This window comes from Motacilla alba, chromosome 5 (assembly GCF_015832195.1).
Source record: "Motacilla alba alba isolate MOTALB_02 chromosome 5, Motacilla_alba_V1.0_pri, whole genome shotgun sequence".
NCBI classification, from domain to species: domain Eukaryota; kingdom Metazoa; phylum Chordata; class Aves; order Passeriformes; family Motacillidae; genus Motacilla; species Motacilla alba.
This window is the reverse complement of record NC_052020.1, coordinates 16,828,301-16,848,306: the sequence shown is the minus strand read 5'-3', so window position 1 is coordinate 16,848,306 and position 20,006 is coordinate 16,828,301. Positions and strand designations below refer to the sequence as shown.

Genomic DNA, 20,006 nt, shown 5'->3' with positions numbered 1-20,006 from the left:
TTGTAGTCTGTCTGGATGAGTTGTGCAGTGAGTTTGTAAACAATTGCACCAACAAGCTCCTTCAGACTCAGGTGGAGCTGGAGCTTGCACCTCTGCTGTAGTACCCTAGATAGTTTAACCAAATTAAGGAATTTATATAGACAGACTGACAATGTGAGGATGGGCAAGCAGACCTCTCTAATGTATTGCTATGTACCTGTCTGCCTTTCTTTTGCCCTCTTCCCTGCTGTGCTAAAGAGCCAACTGAGAGATTAGGGAGAGCTGGAGGATGGATTTGGTGGTTTACTTCATGAAGATCATGATCTGCATAGCAAATGGCTAATCTATCCTCTAGAGCTGTAACATGAGTATCTGTCCTGCTAGCAGGTAAAAGTAATGGTTTAATTTACTGATATGAGCAAGTAAAAAAGCTCTTTCACAGAGGCAAAAATGGAGGCGCTGATTACCTTTATGTACATATTTTCCTCTGTCTCTACCATTTTTACCATGGAGACACTATTATTTGTTTTGATTTTTCCCTTTCTTTCAACAGTTTCTTTCTCTGTTCCCTGACAGCAGGGTTCAAGAATGTGGTGTAGTCTTTGCATCATGTTTGCAGGCTGTTTTAGCAATAGAAAAGGCAAGTGGGTCATTTGATTGCTTTATGCCAACTGAAGTGTGTTTAGACAGTGAATGGGTGAACTTGTTCTATACCTGGTCATGTCTTCTGCTGGCACTATCGCTTGTGGTAAAGCTGGCATGACTTCACTTTAGCTCTAGCCTTAGCCTAGATTTCGCCGTCTTGCTTTTGGTTGTTAGGCTCCCAAAATGACCTGCAGCAATACAAGATAGTAGCAGGAATGTTTGTGCCAGGATGAGAGCAGTGTTTAGCAACTGTCTGTAGCGGACTCTTAAGAAGCATAGTCTTGAATCAAACTCTCTCTCAAACTATCAATGTTTTGCTCAAGGGAAGCTGGGTAGCAGTTTGACTGTGTTGTCTTTCCCACTGAAGTGGCCAATCAGCTTAGATGCTCCTAATATAGAGGCTAAGCAGAAACATTCTTAAGTTTGGAAAGCAGTGACTCACAGCTCTCAAGGAAGATGTCTAACATCACCTTTGAAATAGAGAATTTATCTTCCGTGTGAGAACTGTGTTCTTCCTAATTAAGTTTTCCTAGCCATTAAGGAATTCAGAGAAGTTCCTGCTCTTAACCTTGGCAGTATTTGTATTCTCTCTCCTAAACAGAAAAGTAGACTTGTCCTCTCTTCAAGGCCTGTTTGATAATTGAATGTGAACAGAGTTCATGTTATATTAGACCTATTATAGTGCCACAAAAAGTCACACTACTGCTGGCCTTCAAGAAGCATGACAGAATCGTGGCAGGCTTTTTCCTTTTGCAAACAGAGCTCCTATCCTCTGCATTATAGTTCATGCCAGCAGTTGTGCATCTGTAATCATAAATTGTCAGATGGCCATAGGGCAGCTAAGGCTAAGAGTGTAGCAGTTCTCACCTGTACTAAACTCAAAACACATTATTGGCTGGGCTTAATTACACTGACTGCTGGCCTTAAGCAGATTGGAGCCAGATGAATACTGGGAACAACTAAACTTTTGTGATTTATTTATTTGTTGCTTCAAATGTTGACAATATGCCTGTGTCTCAAGACCTTGCCTGCAGAAATCTACTCTGCTCAGTATTCGTGTAGCTGCTGATAGAAAAAATGCTTCTCTCTTCCTTTGGGAAAAAATACATAGGCTTGGTCAGAAATATATCAAGTGGTTTGTATGAAAGTTAAGAACTAGTAGCAGTTCTAGTTAGCACAGGTGGGTTGTATGGCAAACTTGCCTTTAACAATCTGCAGTTAGTATAGCAACAAGTTAATCCTGATGGAGCAGGTCACTGTCTGAGTGAGCCAAAGCATCCACTAATTCTAACCTTGAAGCACTTACTTAATCTTGCAACCCTGCTGCCAGGTTACTATTAAGATATGTCAGGTGTTATTTTCAAATGAATGGACTCAACAAACCCCTTTCCTGTAACCTCTGTTTCTCATTCTTCAGGTTGTAATGGAGAACTCCGAACAGAGGAATGGAGGTGTATTTATGCAGTCCTGGAATGCTGACTGTAGCCTGGATTACTGGGAAATATCAGAATAGTAGTTGGTTCTTTGATGAGCTGCGTGACTTACAATGCTCCCTACTCTATCTTTGTTAAACAAGATGGTAATTAAAGATAATACTGCTCTGCAGACTAAATTTACCTTCTCTAATGAAGGCAGTAGGCAGCACGATGGAGTCTGAAGCCTGACAAACTGCCAGAAATGAAGTAATCACCCATAAGCACCTTGGACTGTGTTGTGGCTGGGTACCTGTGTGCTCAGTACCCATCCTGGAGATGATAAGCAGCACTTGGACAGAAGGGCTGTAAGGCTTCAAACACTACATGTCTTTGCTGCAGAACAGCAACCAAAGCGTACTGACTTGCAGATATTTAATGATAGTATGTTAAAATGGTAAAAGTCTGATTAAGTGAAAGTGAGAAGGATATGGCCCAAACTCATATGCAACATAATCTTCTTGTGCTCTGGCTTAACTACTATCCTACCCAGCAGTCTGTATACATGACGTCACCTTTATTAAAGCCTCTCCAAGCTGAATGTGTGGGTACAGAACATTTTGTTGGTATACAGCTCTGATAATTTCATGAGACTGGGGGCTGGGTAGGAGCTTGAAAGTGTGGCAGAGCAATTGCCTTTGTTAGTGCTGAAATGTAAGCCTTTATTCCTGCAGCATAGTACTCCTTCAGCTGTCATCATCTTCCTTTTTACTGTCCTAAAGACTACTTGAGTGTTTCTAGTGATGGTAAAAATAAAATATGCATATAGAAATTACTCAGTGAGTGTTGGCAAGTCAGAGTAATGTGATGAAAAGTTAATCAAACACATTTTAACAGTGCCCTTCCACACTTAGTGGGACAGAAGATCTAGCTAGAAATTGGTTCTTGTTGTATGTTACTTTTGTTTTCTTTTGTCCTTTATAATGGAAGCTGCCTTCCACTGTGAGATTTTGTTTTGCTTTGTCATCCTCTAATATAAGCAGTTAATTGTGTTTGAATAAGGTTACCATACAATATAAACTGCTGGAGTTGAAGAAATTTGGGGTTAGATACTTCAGCCTGGTTTTAACTTGTCATTTGTCCTCAGCATTGTGTGATTGCCCTCAGTGACATTTAACACTTGGTGTGCTGGTGCTGTTCTTTAAAACTACAGTTTCAGGCTTGCGTAGACTGTAATTAGTAACAAGGTGGAAACTTAATTGTTCAATGTGATCTCCAATGTACGAGTTAAACTTTTTTATCCTCTGCTAATTGCTATGCTGTTTATGTTTGGTCATAGTCTGGATGAGATCATATACTGCCTTCTAAATAGAACAGCCTGAAGGAATTATTTGAAAAAGACTTGTTCGTATGCTAAGCAAGATTTAAAATTTGAGATGATAAACCTTCAGATGTGACTCTGGGTGTTCCTGTCATCTTGCTGCTGCAGCTGTGTGCATGGGGGTGGGATTTCCATGTTTGTGTTGCTGAGCCTGCAGACTATTTCTGCGAAAGGTGCTGACTTCACAAATTCCTGAAGTATTTTAGTCAGGTTTTGCTTAATGCTCTGTTGCTTGCTTAGGACACAGAGAACCCAATTTCTAGCAGTAACTGATAATCTGTGAGTGTAGCAGGTAAATAACGCTGCTTGAAAAGTTTTCCAGGAGGTTTTGGTGGTTTTAAAAAAGTTAAAGATGGCCTTGATTTCATCTTGGCTTAAGAAAAGCTAGCTGATATGTATTGCTGTTTCCCTTTCCTCACCCTATTTTTAACATTTTAAAATTGTGATTATTACCACCCTTGCCAAGGTTAGAGAAACAATTGCTAATAATTCAAAGTAAATAATTGCAATTCACTTCCCTTACAAACATAGGTTAAAGATACAGTGTAAAGACCTAGTTTCTAAATTTTAAAACGAAATATCCTACTCAGGCTAACAATGTCCCAAACTGAGCTCTATATTCTCTGCCCTGTTAATGTAAATGAAGTACAAAATCTCCAGACTCTGTGGTTATGTCTTAATGAGATGTGCTTTTCCCATGGTAAAAGGGAAAATAAACTAATAGCTTTAGGAGATTAAATTTTTCATCAGAAGCAGATGCATGGCTGAAAATAAGGGTAGTGTTTTCAAGGCTTTAAAAAGAAGTACCTTACAAAATTGGAGTGTTGTTTATTTACATAAACATTTGCACCCTTTCAGGGTATGTTACTATGGCCCCTGTTCTCAGAGGGTGGGACCCCAGAGAAAACTTGCTTCAGTGTAGTAATGAACTCCTAATGCTGGCAAGTGCCCTAGAAGCAAACATTTGAGTATCTCTGCTGTGTGCTCAGGACAAATAATCCAGTTAAGACAAATCTAAAATCTATAAAGGAAGACACTTCAGGTCTTAGATTGTATGACTTTCTGCTCATTTACACAATAAATAGTGTTACTACTTGAAGACCAGCTTTCCTTATATTGACAAGTTAAATTAGAACAAAACTCATGTGTTGCGTAATATATTAGTGAAATTGTTTAGACTTTGTGATTCCACTACACTGTGTTCTCTAGCTTTGTCATTCTAAAAGTTAATTGGAATTCCTAGGTCAGATTAAAGCTGTGGACAATACCTTCTGCTTTATCTGGAAAGCAAGGTGCATACAGATAGCAATTACAGTTTGTTTCAGAACGGGTATTGCAAATTACTGAGCTCTGAAGTTGGGGGTTGTTTTTGCCCTGTGGAGTTCCTGCTAAGGCACCTGCACTTAAGTCTTTTGAGCAGCAGCCCTTACAAAACACTGTTGTAGAATGGAAAAATTGCATTTGAAGTGAATGTGTGGGGTCTGTAAGTATTTTGTTAAAAGGATAAGGCAAACTGAAGTAGTTGCTTCTATACTGGGCTTAACATTTCTGTTGGTACAGTGTGCTGTGGCTGCTCTGTGTCTGTTCTCTTGTGGCCATTGTTAGAGGCAGATTAATACAAACCCGTTTTCTGCATCTTATGCAAGAGTTGGTTTCGGAAGTGCCTAACTTCAGTATTTTTTTGAGTCTAAGTCAAGAAATTACAAAATCAAGATTCATTTGTACTTGGCAAGAGATTCCTTTATACTTTGCTCTTTAACTATCCTAAGGCACTTGTTTCCTTGAGTTACTTAGTCACCTTTTAAAGGGCCTGCTATAAATTCCCTAAAGGAATAGTAAAGGGAGGATTAACAATCCTAGGATGACACAGGCTTTTGGACATGCAAATGTAGTGGGATATTTAAATACTGTGAGTTGTTTCTGTTGAAGAAAGGGGTGAAATTAGAGGTGCTTTGGAATTCTGGTCATGATCTGCTCTTCAAGCCTTGTCACATCCCTTACTTGCACATTCATAGCTGTAACTGTGTGTGGGGAAATGTGTGGTGTGAATGCAGGGCATGTGATCCCCACAACTCATAAGGTTGGACCATTTTGAATCAGGGCTAGGAGATTTTTACTCATAACCTTGTAGCAAATATATGTGATGAAGAGGGAAGGAATCTGTCATTTTCTGCTGCTAGTTGATGTTCGGAACACTTGAAACTGCTTGAAAATTTTGGAAAATGGACAAAAGTTTTAGACTTGTTGAAATTTTGAGTAAGTACAGGTCTGAATTAACTACAAAACTAAATGGCCAGATGTGCATTGCTGAAGTGTACTTCACTTGCTTCCCTCAAATGACAGGCAGTTGATCACAATGCCCGAGCCGGCTGTTTTACCCTTCTGTGCTTCTATTCATGTAGGAGACAGTGGACCCAGATGTCTCTACAATCTCAGTCACCAAAAACTAAAATGCTGAAGAGTAATAAGCTGTTTTGGTTTGGACAATGCAAATATTACTTGAATAAGTTTGCATTATCAGAATTTAAACTGCAGCCATTTCTCTATGTAACTTGAATTGGTGCTAGAAATCCCAATACCTATTCTTGGAGTCAAAAGTTGATATGAAATACTGATGGCGCTGGGAAGCATAAGATTGCCAAGCCATCTAATAAAGTATGAATTTTAAATATTTCTGGTTTACAAATGACTTTCATGAGGTACATTGAAAGTCTGAACTTGTATCCTAACTGCATGAGGACTTGAGCCTTTGGACTCCTTGTGAGTTTACTGCGTTTCCTCTTCAGTCTGTTAAGAATGTTTTTAAAGCTGTTGAACTGAATGACAGAGAAATAATAAATTGGCTTGTCCTTAAGGTGAGGAATAACCTGAACTGCTTGTTTATAAGATTGTGCTTAGGAGACTCACTTCTTCAAAGCACTGTCAACTTGGTAATCACATAGGAAGTAAAAGTCACTTTTCTCTGGGCAGTTTCAGGAACAGAAAAACTGGAGCATTTCTGAAGGTCAGTAGCAGTGGCATCTCAGGTTATATGCAAGTGACACTGTCTAAAGTCTGCAAAGCTTCTTGAAACAGGGAGGTCCTTAGAGCTTCTCAAATTCCTGTACAAAGTGATGCTTAAGTTACTTCTGTTTGCCTTTAGTTCCAGTCATGGAGATGGAGAGTTGTAACTCCTCCTGTTGTTTGTATGTTCACAAATGTGTGTTTCTGTTTGGGTGAAAAGATGCTTCGGGTGGCAGAGGGATGCCCAAAGCATTGTGTCCTGATACATGTTCTTTTCATTTCAGGCAAAAGTAAAGAGGCAGAGATAAAGAGGATTAATAAAGAGCTAGCAAACATTCGGTCAAAATTTAAAGGTAAGTGACTTGATCATACTATACTGTATATATATTTCCATATGACTTTCTTTTATGGAGTTTTGCTTTTACATGCTTGGACATCTTTTGTCAGCTGCTGACTCAAGCTAAATGCTAGAGCAGTCTGTTAGAATTACTGTTGAAAATGTTCTCTTAACTATAGAACCCTCTGACAGTCTTGTGATTCTTGGCCATAACTCCCTCCTCTATCAAAGAATTGGGCTACTGGTCACAAAATATTTCTAATACTTGGCCTCCTAACCACGTGACTGCTCAGCTTGTTTGTTTCCAGAAAGCTTCGAGGCTGTGAATAGTTTGAAGTAAGATGGGTGGATGTGATTATTTCCAGTAAAACAGCATCTGTTTAAACTTTTCTTCCTTCCTCCCTCTTCAGCCCTGAGCCCGTAATGGAAGTAATGGGTTAGGCTGTCTTCTAGCAGAATTAAGTTAAAATGTGTAGTTGCTGAAGCTATACATCTTGACCACAAGCAATAGCAGTACAAATTATTCATATGAAACAAAGGATATGCAGTAACTAATTTCAAGAGGCAGCTATTAACTTTTAAACAACACAAGGTAAAACTCATGCTGTTAGCTGTACTCATGTTGTTTCAAAGTTTAAAGATTCTGAGGGGTAGTGTGGACATTTTAAAATGGAATTATAACAGTAATGGCTGTGGCAAGTTTTGTTTAAATAGTTCTGGGCAGTGTGTGGAGTTAGATAAGGTACTGCAGTGTGGAGGTCATATATGTATCTTCAGAATCTGCTGGATTTGTAGTAATTCATTTACCACAAATGAATTGGCTATCCGGGCTTAGAGTAGCATATCTGTTTGGAATACTCGATGCATTAACAAATAACTTTCCTAAACTTTGTATGATCTGTGGCTACATTTTAAGTAGTGTGTCTCTTAAAGGTATACAAAGACCTTTAGAAACCTGAGTGTCATCAACAGCTTAGAAGGGAAGAGTTAACCACAGTGCAAGATACTCAAGAAATTCTTCAAAATTAAAAGCCATCGCATGCCTCTTTGTTTACATTTTTTCTTAGAAAAATAGGTAAAAGTAAATGAACAGTTAATTCTTCTCTGCTTACTCGTGAAGCAGGGGAGAAATTATCATAGGAATCTTTAGCTATTTAGAACCATAAATCAGGTAGTGATCAGAGAGTAGAGGTGCTTTCTGCAAAGTAGTGTCATAACTTTAGCCTGCATACCCTGTGTAGTATCCTTTAAGCACTATTTAAATAGCTTTGAATAAAGGTCAGTATATGCTCATTCAGTAGCTTGAGTGGAAGATGGCTAAACCTTCTTGTAGCTGATCTTCATTATGGTTTATTACTAAATCTGTATAGATTTTGCATGAAAAATTTTAATTACCTGAAGACAATAACTTGATGAAGCCTGAGCAAAAACATATATGTCACAATTTGAAAAAAGTTGTGTTTAGACAACTTGTGCTACTGCTTAAGGCCTTGAGAGTGTGAGGAGCTGATAGCTGTGTTATCTTTCTGCTGCTGGAGTCCCACATGGACTTCATGCTGTGTGGTTCTTCCTTGCAGAAGGGCTATGTAAAAATTAAGAGACCTAAATATGCATTTTATTCTTCGTTTAAGTGGAGATTACTCAGTTTAGCCTAGTTTCTTTTCATGCAGCTCTGACCTTAAATGTTTTTAAATAGTTTGGATTAAGACAAATGTGTGGTTGTGAACTTAAGATGAAGTCCCTTGTTAAATAACTGTGGTGAATACTGGTGCTCTGAGTTACTGGCCCTTCCTGGCCAAAGATGCAGCTTTTGGACTGGCTCCATGGCTGTAATCAGGGAAAGGTCCAAGAAACAAGACCTCTTGACAGAGAAGTTCTTGCCTGACACTAGTGTAGGAGTCTGGTCTACCTGTGGGCCTTTGTGTGCTTCAGCACACGCTGTTGCATTACCTGGATGTCCATCCCGTGTAACTTGCAAGGTTACATGGGATTCTTACACTGTTGCAGACAGAGCCTCAATATTTCTACCTTTGTTTTAGCGTGCAAGTAGCTGTCAAGCCTGATACCTGCCTTATTTTGGGTAACTTGGTGTTGAAAGTACCCTTGTATTTAACATGTTGGGATAAGGTTTTACATCTCTGCACAATCAATACTTTTCTTCAACTGATGGCATTTGTGCTATGGCTTTGGATTCTGATCCAGCTTTTGTGCAGCAAGCTCAGCAGGAATTTAGAATCTCCGTACTTAAGATGACTGTGTCTCTTGTCTGAGCATGAGGAAGCTCCATTGCTGAGGTCACTGTGTCCTTGACAGTTGCTTTAAATGCTTCTGCATTAACTGAGATAAGAAGAATGTACTAGAGAGAAACTACACCAGTGTGATAAAGGAGAAGCTGTAGGAGTAAAAGGGTGTAGAGATGCTTTTCCTTTTGTTTTACATGTTCAGACTGTAAGCTGATTTTGCTCCCATGCTTGAACCAAACTGGAAGTCTTAGTGTCAGAGCAGTAACTGCTTTGGGAGTGAAAAAATATCCAGTTTATTAAATTGTTGTATCACTTTGCTCTCTCAAACCAGAATTTGTGTATTAATGAAGATGCCCACAACTCTGTAAGATGTTTCCACGGTCAGAGGAACTTTGTTCTCTGCCTAATTGAGACTTGTTCTTTTTTTTCCTGCTCTGGAATTAAAATTCAGTTTTGTTCTGATTGCTTAGTAGGGTTTGTGTTACAAGAGTGGCTGCTAGATTTCAGACATGCTTGTGTATTTTCTTTTCGGCTCATGCAAAAGTGCCCCAATGTGAGCTGTTAATTGTTGCTTTTTTCCTTTTTTTTTTTCTTTTCCTGACTTGGTTTTCCATATTTGAGCAAATCTTCTCTATTATCCCAAAATACAGGTATTTAGAGCCTTATCCTAACTTCCTACAAAGGGTTAGGAAGTTAGGATAAGGCTCTAAATACCTGTTTTAATCTGAAGCTGTGTAACAGTGAACTCAGTAAATTGCTTTCCTGGCAGGCTGTGAAAGCATAGGCTTTATATTTAAGATGGGCCTGCTTAGTCACACTGTCTTCTGATCACGTGTGAAGGCTATCATGCAGTAAAATCATAAAGTGTCTTCAGTGACAAACTGAATTGTTGGAAGTAAAATCAGGCTTCAGATATGACAAGTATGAGCTGTTGGGCTGATCTTTGTTCTGGTGCTAGTAGTATGGTAAATAAATACTAGTTTATGGATTCGTATGGGTTGTTTGGCACAAATATTCAGCATTTGATGTAGGGGGCTTGGACTGTCACCCCTACAGAAATACAGATCTTGTCTCAAAGTGTAACTACATTCATAAAAATCAAATTCAGTTTTCTTAGCCTCTAAGCTAGTAGTGGCCTTCTGATACAGTATATCTCTGGATTGCTGCCAACTGCATGAACAGAGGTCATTGTAGGAAGGAAGCAAAGAAACAGGGTTGTCCATTCTGTTTTGCAAAAGCCATTATTGTGGTTTTAAAAGCTAAGATTTTAAGGCCATGTGAAAGCTAGCGAGATTAGACTTGTCAGGCTTCCTTATCTACCCTCAGTGAACATCTCAAGGACTGAACTGTTTTCCTGACCCCTCTTGCTGGTAAGAGGCTCAGTAACAGTGCAGCACACTGGCCTTTAAGTACACTGAGTTAGATTGAAAAGCAGGTGCTGTTCTTTAACTTGTGTTCCAAACTAGAGCTGGAAGCTGCTGCCTGAGAACCAAAAGGTCTTAAAATACTTTCTTGCCTTATTTCTTTTCAGAGGACTGTGTGGTAGATATGTATGAGCAAGGAAAACCAAAACTTCTGTGTTCAAATGCTAGGGAGGTGATACACAGAAATTTGGAAATAGTAATTATTTCTTAATAGTACTCATTGTTAATCAGCTGTTAATAATTTCTTTCTTAGACAAATAACTAATAAAATTTTCAGGAAAAGCAAGTAGCCTTTGAAATGCCCACTGTGCTCAAAACCTGCTGACATGTATTGTGAATCCTTCCTGTTTCTGCTGACTTGATTTGCAGCACTTGCAAATGTTCCCAAAAGCATTTGAAAATGAGCTGAGTTAAAAGAAATGATTGTGTATTGCAATAAAGATAACAGAACATGTGACATTTCCTTCTGCTCTTGTTCGGATGTTTGCTTGGGACTGGGGGAAGCTGTACTATTTTGGCACATACTTAAGCAATGAGACTGGTTAGTAATGTTTGTAATAGAACTCTTCACAAATGCGACATGGAAGGGAGTGGAATAGTTAAAATTTCAATAAGAATCAGAGTCACAGACTTCTTCAAAAGACAGCTGGAGTTAGACAACTATTGTGAGACCTTTGAAGTGCTCTTTTTTCACATTGCTCAGATAATTAAATAATAAAAAATTTTAAACCACCTGATACTCTGTTATTGCTGGGAACTAATAAGACTTTGAAGAAGAGCTGTAGGAACTCTAACTTGGCCTAGTTTATAAACTTGCCTGAGAACTTTCACATTGCTTTCGCTTTTCTATACAAGGAACAGGAGCTTTTTAAAGCAGTCCGTGTAGCATTTTTTCTGTATTTGGAAAAGGTGTTTCAGGTACTGATTTTACAATATTTTTCTTTGATACCACATGGTGGAGAAAGAAGCTGCTTGTTAGTAGGATGGCGATGCGTTTTGTGCTTGATTCCATAGCTTCTATCAGAAATTCTTCAAATACCCTGAGATCCAAGGACCTTGCTAATCTGAGCTCTTAAAATACTGGGATCTTGGAAGGATATAATGTTTTAAATAGCTGGGTCCTAAACCTAAAAAGGAATTGCTAAACTATGACAGCTAGTTTATTGTGAAAGTTGATGTGGTTCAAAGTATACATATTTTTATCCCTTATGTTCTTCATTAAGCAATTGCATTGCAGTATTCTATACTCTCCTTTCCTTTCTGGTATCACAAAGTCAACACCAGTCATTTGAGAATATAACAGATTCGGTTTAATACTTCTAACATGTGTATCTTGCTGCTGGATTGTACACTAACAGGCAGCTGCAGGTTCAGCCTCTTGGCCTGCTGGGTATTTGGTCTTGGAGATTGCTTGGGGTGTCTTCATTTTTGGTGAAGTTCACGTGAAAGCTACTTTCTGATGTCTTTTGGTGTATCTGAATCTCAGAGAAGCAACTCATTATATTAATGCTATCCAATACCATAGTAAGTCCTCAGTTATGTAAAGCTTGGCCACTAGAGTCTGACTAAAATGGATTCAGCTTATTTAGTGCCCCCTTCTGTGAGTCACGATAGTATCTGCTAATGGTAATGAGCATTACCTGTTCCTTTCATCAGTCCCCTAGGATAGCTGGCTTATCAGGAGTTAGAGTGGTTTTTGTTGCTAGATAATGTAAAGACCCACTGGTTTATTCACTGATTATTTCTTTTCCTTCTGGATCTCATGTAGATGACCAATTAAAATCAAATCTTAGGAATTTGTAGAAACTCCTCCTAAGCAGCTGAAAAAATACTAGAAAACTAAAGCTGCCACTGCCTTTCCTGTGGCTTTTTTGGGGTTTTTTTTCTCTTGCTTCTCCTAAGGAAAGGTATCTTTGATCTGCATTTCTCTGCCATGGTGAGATAGGAAGAAGGTTCTGCTCTTGAGTGCCATTTCATTGGGAAAATAGTATATCAGGAAGTATTTATGCAAAATACTCCATTGTTGGTTACACCATAGTTTGGAGGTCACAGCAGATAAGCAGACATGGTTGAGTATCTTCTCTTTCCTCTCACCATATTGCTTCCAAAGAAGGGGAAAAAATATATTTCCCACTGGATGTTTCACTCTGGTTCTTCTGACAGTAATTCCAATGTCCAGGAGAAAAAAATACCCTACATTTGTTTGCTGACTCAGCAGGAAGAAAAGACCCTTATGGCAGCGAACTGTAAAAGTGGCTTGAAGAAAACATGTCTTTAGACAGTTTTCTGCGGAGCTGGCTGTTGTCAGAGGATGCTCACAGGATCCAGTACATCAGAATTTCACTGCCATGGGTATCTTCAGTAGTGCTGCCTCTGGTATTGAAGTAAAATGTGACAACATAAAAATAGCTTTAAGGTAAAGCTTTTTGTTGGCAACTGATGCAGTGTCTGTGCCAGTTAAAAAAATCAACAGATGCCTAAAAACCCAAATTAGAAAGGTATCATTGTCTGCATTAAAATAGCAGTGGTTTGCTTAAATTGATCTCAGATGAAATAAGATTAAATAGAAGAATTTTTTAGGGTCAAAATAGAAAGCAACTCCCAAAATGCACAGTTGCAGCCTGTAAACATATCCTTTTAGCATTGTGTACTTCAGTGGGCCAGTATGCTTTCTGTTGGTTCACTGTTACACGTCTTCACACACAGATGGTAGTCTTCGTTCCTTCACTAACTGTAAGTTTAGTAGTGGTGAAGTTTCCTTGGTTTTTATCCAGTCTGTGAATGTAGTATGAAATCCAGGGGAGCTGTAGATTCATGTGGCCTGGCAAATTTAATATGCCTCTGTATCAGTTCATGAGAAGGAAGGAGGAGTAACTTCTGTACTATTAAGATTCTTTTTTAACTTCAGATTTATGTAATAGACGGCTAAATATAAAATAAAAAGGCAGCTTAGAGGGTTTATTGGCGGGAGCAATGAGTAAGAGATATCTTACAGAAGCTTTAGTGTATGCAGTGCTGTTCCGGTTGAGGTTGCCTGTCACTAGGGAATACACACTTGATGTGACAGGTCAGTTCTTCCAGGCCCAGAATGCTGAGGTGAAGGAGCTTATATAGTCTTTTAGGCAGCAGTATGTATCAGAATTTTGCTACCCAGCAGTCAGTCTTGCCTGATTTATTGGATACCCCTTTATTTCCTGATGTGAGATAGGGAGGGAATGTAACACAGAAAGTATTTTGCTCATATATAGCTCTTCCCTTCAGGAAAAGCAATGGTCTCCCGATGAACTGGAAGCTGCACTGCTCCATGTTGCTTCTGCAAGCTTCTAAAATCAGCAGTACTGAAATATATGGCCAAACCTATTTAGAGTGCATTTTTCTTCTGAAACTGGAACACTTGTGAATACTTTCATTTTACAAAAACTTCAAAATTCTCATGGTAATCTCATTCCATGTATTTCTTCGAGTCTTTGGGATAGACCATTGTCACCTGATCTTTGTAAAACAACTTGCTGGGGTTTTTTTTTTGTTGCTACTGAGTTCTCTACAGTGATGAACTTGGAAAAGTATGTTAATACTTTTACTGAGATAAAGGTTTGATAATTGGTTTAAGAGGAGAACATGTACGGAAGACATAAATGTTCTTAACTGAAGCAGGAAAATTAAAATGGAGTGAACGTGGATGTGCTGCCTCTTAGTAAGAACATACTCTAAGGACACTGCAGGATACTTCAAGGAGTAGATTAGAGCATTATTTCCTGACCATCCTTTCATCACCATCCTATAGGACATAGATAATGGTAGATGGAATTATCACTAAGTAACCAAGGTAAAAGCTCAACACAGACTTAATTGTTGTTTGTTTCATTGCTTTTCAGGTGACAAGGCTCTGGATGGTTACAGTAAGAAAAAATATGTCTGCAAACTGCTCTTCATCTTTCTGCTGGGGCATGACATTGACTTTGGTCACATGGAGGCTGTAAACCTGCTCAGTTCCAATAGATATACAGAGAAACAAATTGTGAGTAACTTGAGCTCTAAAAAAGATAAACTGGTCTGTCTAATATCCTGCCTCAGCTGTGGAGTCTGTAAAGAATTTTGCTTCATTCCCCCTGCCCTGGCTTAAAGCTTTATTTTGGCTCTAGGAATGATTCTGAAATCTAAACACCTTTGTGCACAGGGAGTCTTGAACTAGTTGCAAAAAAAAGTGCATTCTGCATAAAATTAATACTCTTGTTAAGAAACTGCCTTGAGTCTTGCATTAAAAGGTAACCTTTAAATTTTCTGAATGTCTCTTTCCATCTCTCTAGGCAAGGCTGTGTTTATCAGGTGCATGTAACTTATTAGTATTTGAATAATAAACCAAAATCTTGATTGGTCCCCATTCATCTAAAACAATCTTTTGAGTATATGCCAGAATAGACTGAGAAAACACTTAAAACCGGATAATTGGGGTAACACTGAACTTACTCATTTTTGTTTAATTCACTTAATCTTTCTAGCCTTTGTAGAAAGCCGTTCTGTCTAAATGTCCATTTCTGCCCATGTGGTATTGGAGAGAAGTGTATGTGTCAAAGAAATCATATTTCCTGTTAATGCCACAATAAATGAAGTCAGCTCAAATAGATTTTCCATGTTGTGACTCACAGGGCTATCTGTTCATCTCCGTGCTGGTGAACTCCAACAGCGAGCTCATTCGCCTGATAAACAATGCCATCAAGAACGACCTGGCCAGCCGGAACCCCACCTTCATGGGCCTTGCTCTGCACTGCATTGCCAATGTGGGCAGCCGCGAGATGGCAGAAGCATTTGCTGGAGAAATTCCCAAAATTCTTGTGGCTGGGTAGGTGTGACATGCCTCTTTCAAATACAACATCAATAAACTTTTCAGCAACTTGCAGCAGCTTAATCTGTGCTTGGGCTCTACAGCCCTGGGCTTGCAGTATAATGACAATTCCAATACCTGCAGGTGCTTTCACTTGCCTGCGTGTGGAGTTGCTTGTAGGAGTGTAAGACTAGAGTGAAAATTAAGAGTTTTGGTGTCTTGAATAGGCTTTTACAGCCTTGTTGTGATCTAATTTTTGTTTTGGATAAATCTGTGTTACTGAATACCCCTGAAATGCATATGTTTTACTTTCCTTGCCTCTCCTGATGAAAAAAGAAATAAATGAACCTAAATAGATGTTTATACTACACATTTTGTTATAAACTGAAGTTCTTATGTAAATGTACTGACTTCATAAGGAACATGATAATATTGATTTGTGAATTTTCTTTCTTCCTCTATTAACCATGTGAAGAGCAATTTGTGTAAATGGCAAATAGTCACCACCAACTTTTTTACTTTGGTATAGCTGAAAGTTTCTAAACAGACCTGGCAAATGTCTGAAACTATAATTAGGTCAGTGTAAAGTTGGACCTGTGATTGTAGGGCTAATTTATTTTGAAACTTAAAATGTCCAAATGCAAACAGTGCATTTAAGCTCCAGGGTTATGAAATGTTTTAGAATATGCATGGATCTTTTTATAACAAGTAACTGTCTTACATTAATATGAAAAGTGACATGTGGTGTAAGAACTATTCTAAATGTCTGACCACTGCCATTGCCAGGTGCTGTTCTCCATGTAGCATAGTGGAGACAATACTGCAGTGATGAGTCATGGGGTTTTAATAAGATAGCCTTAAAAAATTCTGAAAACTTCACTTGGGGTCAGTAATCTCACACAGAGCACAGCACCTGCAGGTCAGTGTTTAAACTCTGAGCTGTGTTTATGTTTTTGGAGATCATTCTTCAGGGTCTCATTCCTTCTGCATTTGTAAGATAATATGAAACATATTTGTGTGTCTGTCCTGTCTAAGTGACCTGGCCAGATTGAGCATTGTCAGGCTTAAATATAAATTATAGGCAGGGGAGGAACAGGTTTATGGTTTTTAACTGAGGTACAATTTGATGTTGTGGAAAACTGATAAATTTATGAAAAATAGCTGGGCTGAACTTCTACTGGATATATAGAGGTTTCTGAATTTTTAACCAAGATTGCCCTTTATAAGCTGCCTCTTAAAAGTCTTACTGGTAGTGCTCTGTACATTTTATAGCTGTTGTCTGTGCGTCACACAAAATGCTTAATCAACAACTTTGTGAAAAGGAGTTCACTGAACTAGAGTAGTTGCTTGCCATTCTTAAAATAGTCCATTTCTGTGCCAGCAGCAGGGATGGCAAGGTGAATAGATTTGTGGGTTTTGTGCTTGTTAACAGCCACCTTGCATTCTAGCTGTAGGTGCTAAAGCTGTTGAGAAGTTCATTATTTCTATCTGACATGCAGGACCTATCAGTAGATCCAGCTTTGGTTGCATTCATAGGGTAGTAATCTGAACTGTCTGATTTCAGTCAGCCTGGAAGAAGCTTGTTCTTGTGATCAGATGAGATGAACTTTAAATTCTCATAAAAGATGTGAAATGTCACTCCAGTTTGTAAAGAATCATTACATATGGCTTGTAGCCTCTATAATAGTTGAAAACTTGAGTAAGTAAACTTACTGGAAAAATTAAGAAGAACAAATACTTCAGCATAAGAAAACTTCAGTGACCTTCTGTTGAAAAGATGCAGCCTGGCCAGGGATGCTGAGTCAGTGTGAGATCTGGCATAAAGCTGTCCTGCAGGTATTGCTGTGCCTTAACCACTGTATTTTAAATCAGTATGTCTGTCTTGCAGAGACACTATGGATAGTGTGAAGCAAAGTGCTGCTTTATGCTTGCTGCGTTTATACAGAACTTCTCCTGACCTTGTTCCCATGGGAGACTGGACATCTCGAGTGGTGCATCTCCTCAATGACCAGCACTTGGTAAATCAGCCTTATTATGCTTCTTGGGCATAGTGTGTAAAGAGAATGATGTGACTTCTGCTGTTAAATACACAATTTATTTCTCCTCAAGCCTTTCAAGCAAGTGGCTTGCTGTTGTTTTTAGGCTTTGGGAAAAAATTGAAGGAGTTGCCCTTTTTTATTTGCTGTATTTATTAATTTTTAATAAAGCTTTTTTTTACCTTTTCATTGTAGATATGAGAGTAGTATGTAAAAGTTCTTTTCCTCTGGCTGTAAATTAATTATTCTTATGCCTCGTTACACTAAATCACATTGCATAGGTGTAATATTAATTGCCCTAGGCCTTTTAAGAATAGATCTGCTCTAAAGATTCAAGACTTGATTTGTCATTGCTTAGACTTCCTTGTCGTATGGTGTCCATGTCATTCTTACTTTGATGCTTAAAAAACCCTCTTGCATTAGAAAGGAGACCCTGTTTTTTTTCCCCGGTCCAGTTACTTTATGAAAATAAAATTACCTGTGCCTCAACAGTAATGAGTGCTTTAGTCTGCGGTAGTAATATCCAGTGCTTGTGTTATGCAAAGCCCTCTCCTCATGTTGGGTTGTAAGAATTCTTTCCTGGATGATCTGCTGCATTGAATTTCTTCCACTCGTTCTTCTCTTGTATAATAAGACAATTTGTGTCCAGGCTTAATTTTAATACAGCTCTCTTATTTTAGATGTACTATCCAAACATGAGACAAAGCTAATACAAAAAATAGCATAAAATGCTCTGCAAGCATGGCAGTATCATATTGTTGAAAATTCTGTTGGATTCTGCAGGTGTGTAATTAGTCTAGCTGCTAGCCAAGTAAGAGTTTTTTAATGTAGGGCTTTGTAATGGGGATAAACATTTTTTTGTATATTAAAAAACAGTTGAATTGAAAGGTGTTAATGGGCAGTGTAGTAAACTGATCCAGAACTGAACATGGGTTTTTTTGTGTTTTGTTTTGTTTTTTCCTAGGGTGTGGTTACTGCAGCTACAAGTCTGATCACCACTTTGGCACAGAAGAACCCAGAAGAGTTTAAGACTTCAGTCTCCTTGGCGGTCTCTAGATTAAGCAGAGTGAGTCCAATGATGACCCTGATAATACTTCACTGTTGATTAATTTACTCATCTTTCTAGATCAGGTTAGCTTCCTGTTCAGCTTTCTGGGGTCAGATTAGTTTACTGTACCATGAAATGTGAAGATGATTCAGTGTCACTTCATGTGGGTGCTTCAGGTAACCTTTTTAAATGCTTGTTGCTCACCAGGACAGAAAGCTGCATTGGCTTGCCCAAACTTTCTTGGTTTAATCCCTGCTGTGCTCTAAGTAGTAATCCTCACTTTGTTACTGTAATAGCAAAGAATAGTTGGATCAAAGACTGATTCTACAGACTTCACACAAACCCCTCAAAAATACAGACTGTAGCTTTAACTTTATCTAAGCTTCTTTCAAGACTAATTGCCTTCCTATTCCTTTTTTTGAGCTGCTGCTAAGGTAATAATCATAAGCATCTGATATTCTGTAAATGATGTAGGGGGGTTAAGCAGGGGTAGGGAGGAGTAGAGAGACATGTCTGTAAATTAACATTTCTGTGCTGGAAAACTGATGTCACTGTTTTGTTTGATTGTGTTTTCCCCCTCCTTTTGGAAGGGGGAAAGAGACTAAGGAGGCTACTACTTCACAAATGTATTTTACACCCTGTTTTACGCAGTCTTATACCCAGATTACTTGTTTGCTTTCTTTTCAAATATGAAGATTTTTTTTAATACTTTTTAGTAAGGGAGTGCTGATGGAAGTGAAAGCCTGATCTGTAATGGAGCAGTAAGAATTACGTAGAATTATTTTGAGCAAAGCTAGTGCCAAACTCATGTTTACCCTAGAATGAAAGGGGTAAAATAAATCTATGAAGAGGGGCAATCTAATCTAATCTAATCCTTATCACATTTCATTATACATATAAACCTCTTCTGTGAATGCTATCTCTTTTTTGCTTTGCTGTATGGATGTTACTGAAGGTGTTAGTTGATCCTTCTGCTTTAGGTCAGTCTGTCATAGCATCTTGTACTTGAATTGCAGGCTCACCTGTCAGCAGCCACCAGACTGTTGGCTGAATCTGTGAATTGCTGGAACACAGAAAGTTAAACTTCTCGTTAAACATTTTGATGTTATGGGATGGTTGTCTTCATTCTTTAAAAATGCGAGTAAGCTTTCAGAAGAGACTTTCTAGACTACTGTATCTACAAAACTGGATTTCCATTACTAGCATTTACTGTGGTATACTCATTGTCTGACAGCTTGCACCTAATTAATCTACTGAACTAGACTTTGCTAGTGACACAGTTTTTTAAGCTGCTGTCAGAGGTGACCTACAGTGTTCTTTGGGTACTTTTCATGCTTGTGAATCAATTAACTTCAGCACCTGACATGCTGGCTGTTTGTTTTACAGATTGTAACTTCTGCATCAACAGACCTTCAGGACTACACATACTACTTTGTTCCTGCTCCCTGGCTATCTGTGAAACTTCTGAGGCTGTTACAGTGCTATCCACCTCCAGGTAATGCACACATCACAGCACTGGTCATCTCTTACGCAGTACACTGGCTCCAAAGAACTACTGCACTGCAGTGTTACCATAGCTTGGAGTGCAAGCACATTGTCTTAAGGCAAAGATACTGAAGTTTATACTCCTGAGTGTTTTTGGTAGCTCTAAGCTACTTGGCCTTTTGAGTTATGTT

The 20,006-nt window shown here is 38.6% G+C and overlaps 1 protein-coding gene across 4 annotated transcripts in view; it reads left to right on the top strand.

The window, feature by feature from the left end:
* The window catches only part of AP2A2 (adaptor related protein complex 2 subunit alpha 2), a 44,679-nt gene that overhangs the window by 6,626 nt on the left and 18,047 nt on the right, over nt 1–20,006 (top strand). For all 4 annotated transcript variants that reach the window (XM_038139104.1, XM_038139102.1, XM_038139101.1 and 1 more), the window contains exons 2-7: nt 6,705–6,773; nt 14,300–14,442; nt 15,071–15,264; nt 17,135–17,264; nt 18,247–18,348; nt 19,717–19,825. In XM_038139104.1, coding sequence (XP_037995032.1) covers nt 6,705–6,773; nt 14,300–14,442; nt 15,071–15,264; nt 17,135–17,264; nt 18,247–18,348; nt 19,717–19,825 — 747 coding nt within the window. The remainder of the gene's footprint in view (nt 1–6,704; nt 6,774–14,299; nt 14,443–15,070; nt 15,265–17,134; nt 17,265–18,246; nt 18,349–19,716; nt 19,826–20,006) is intronic.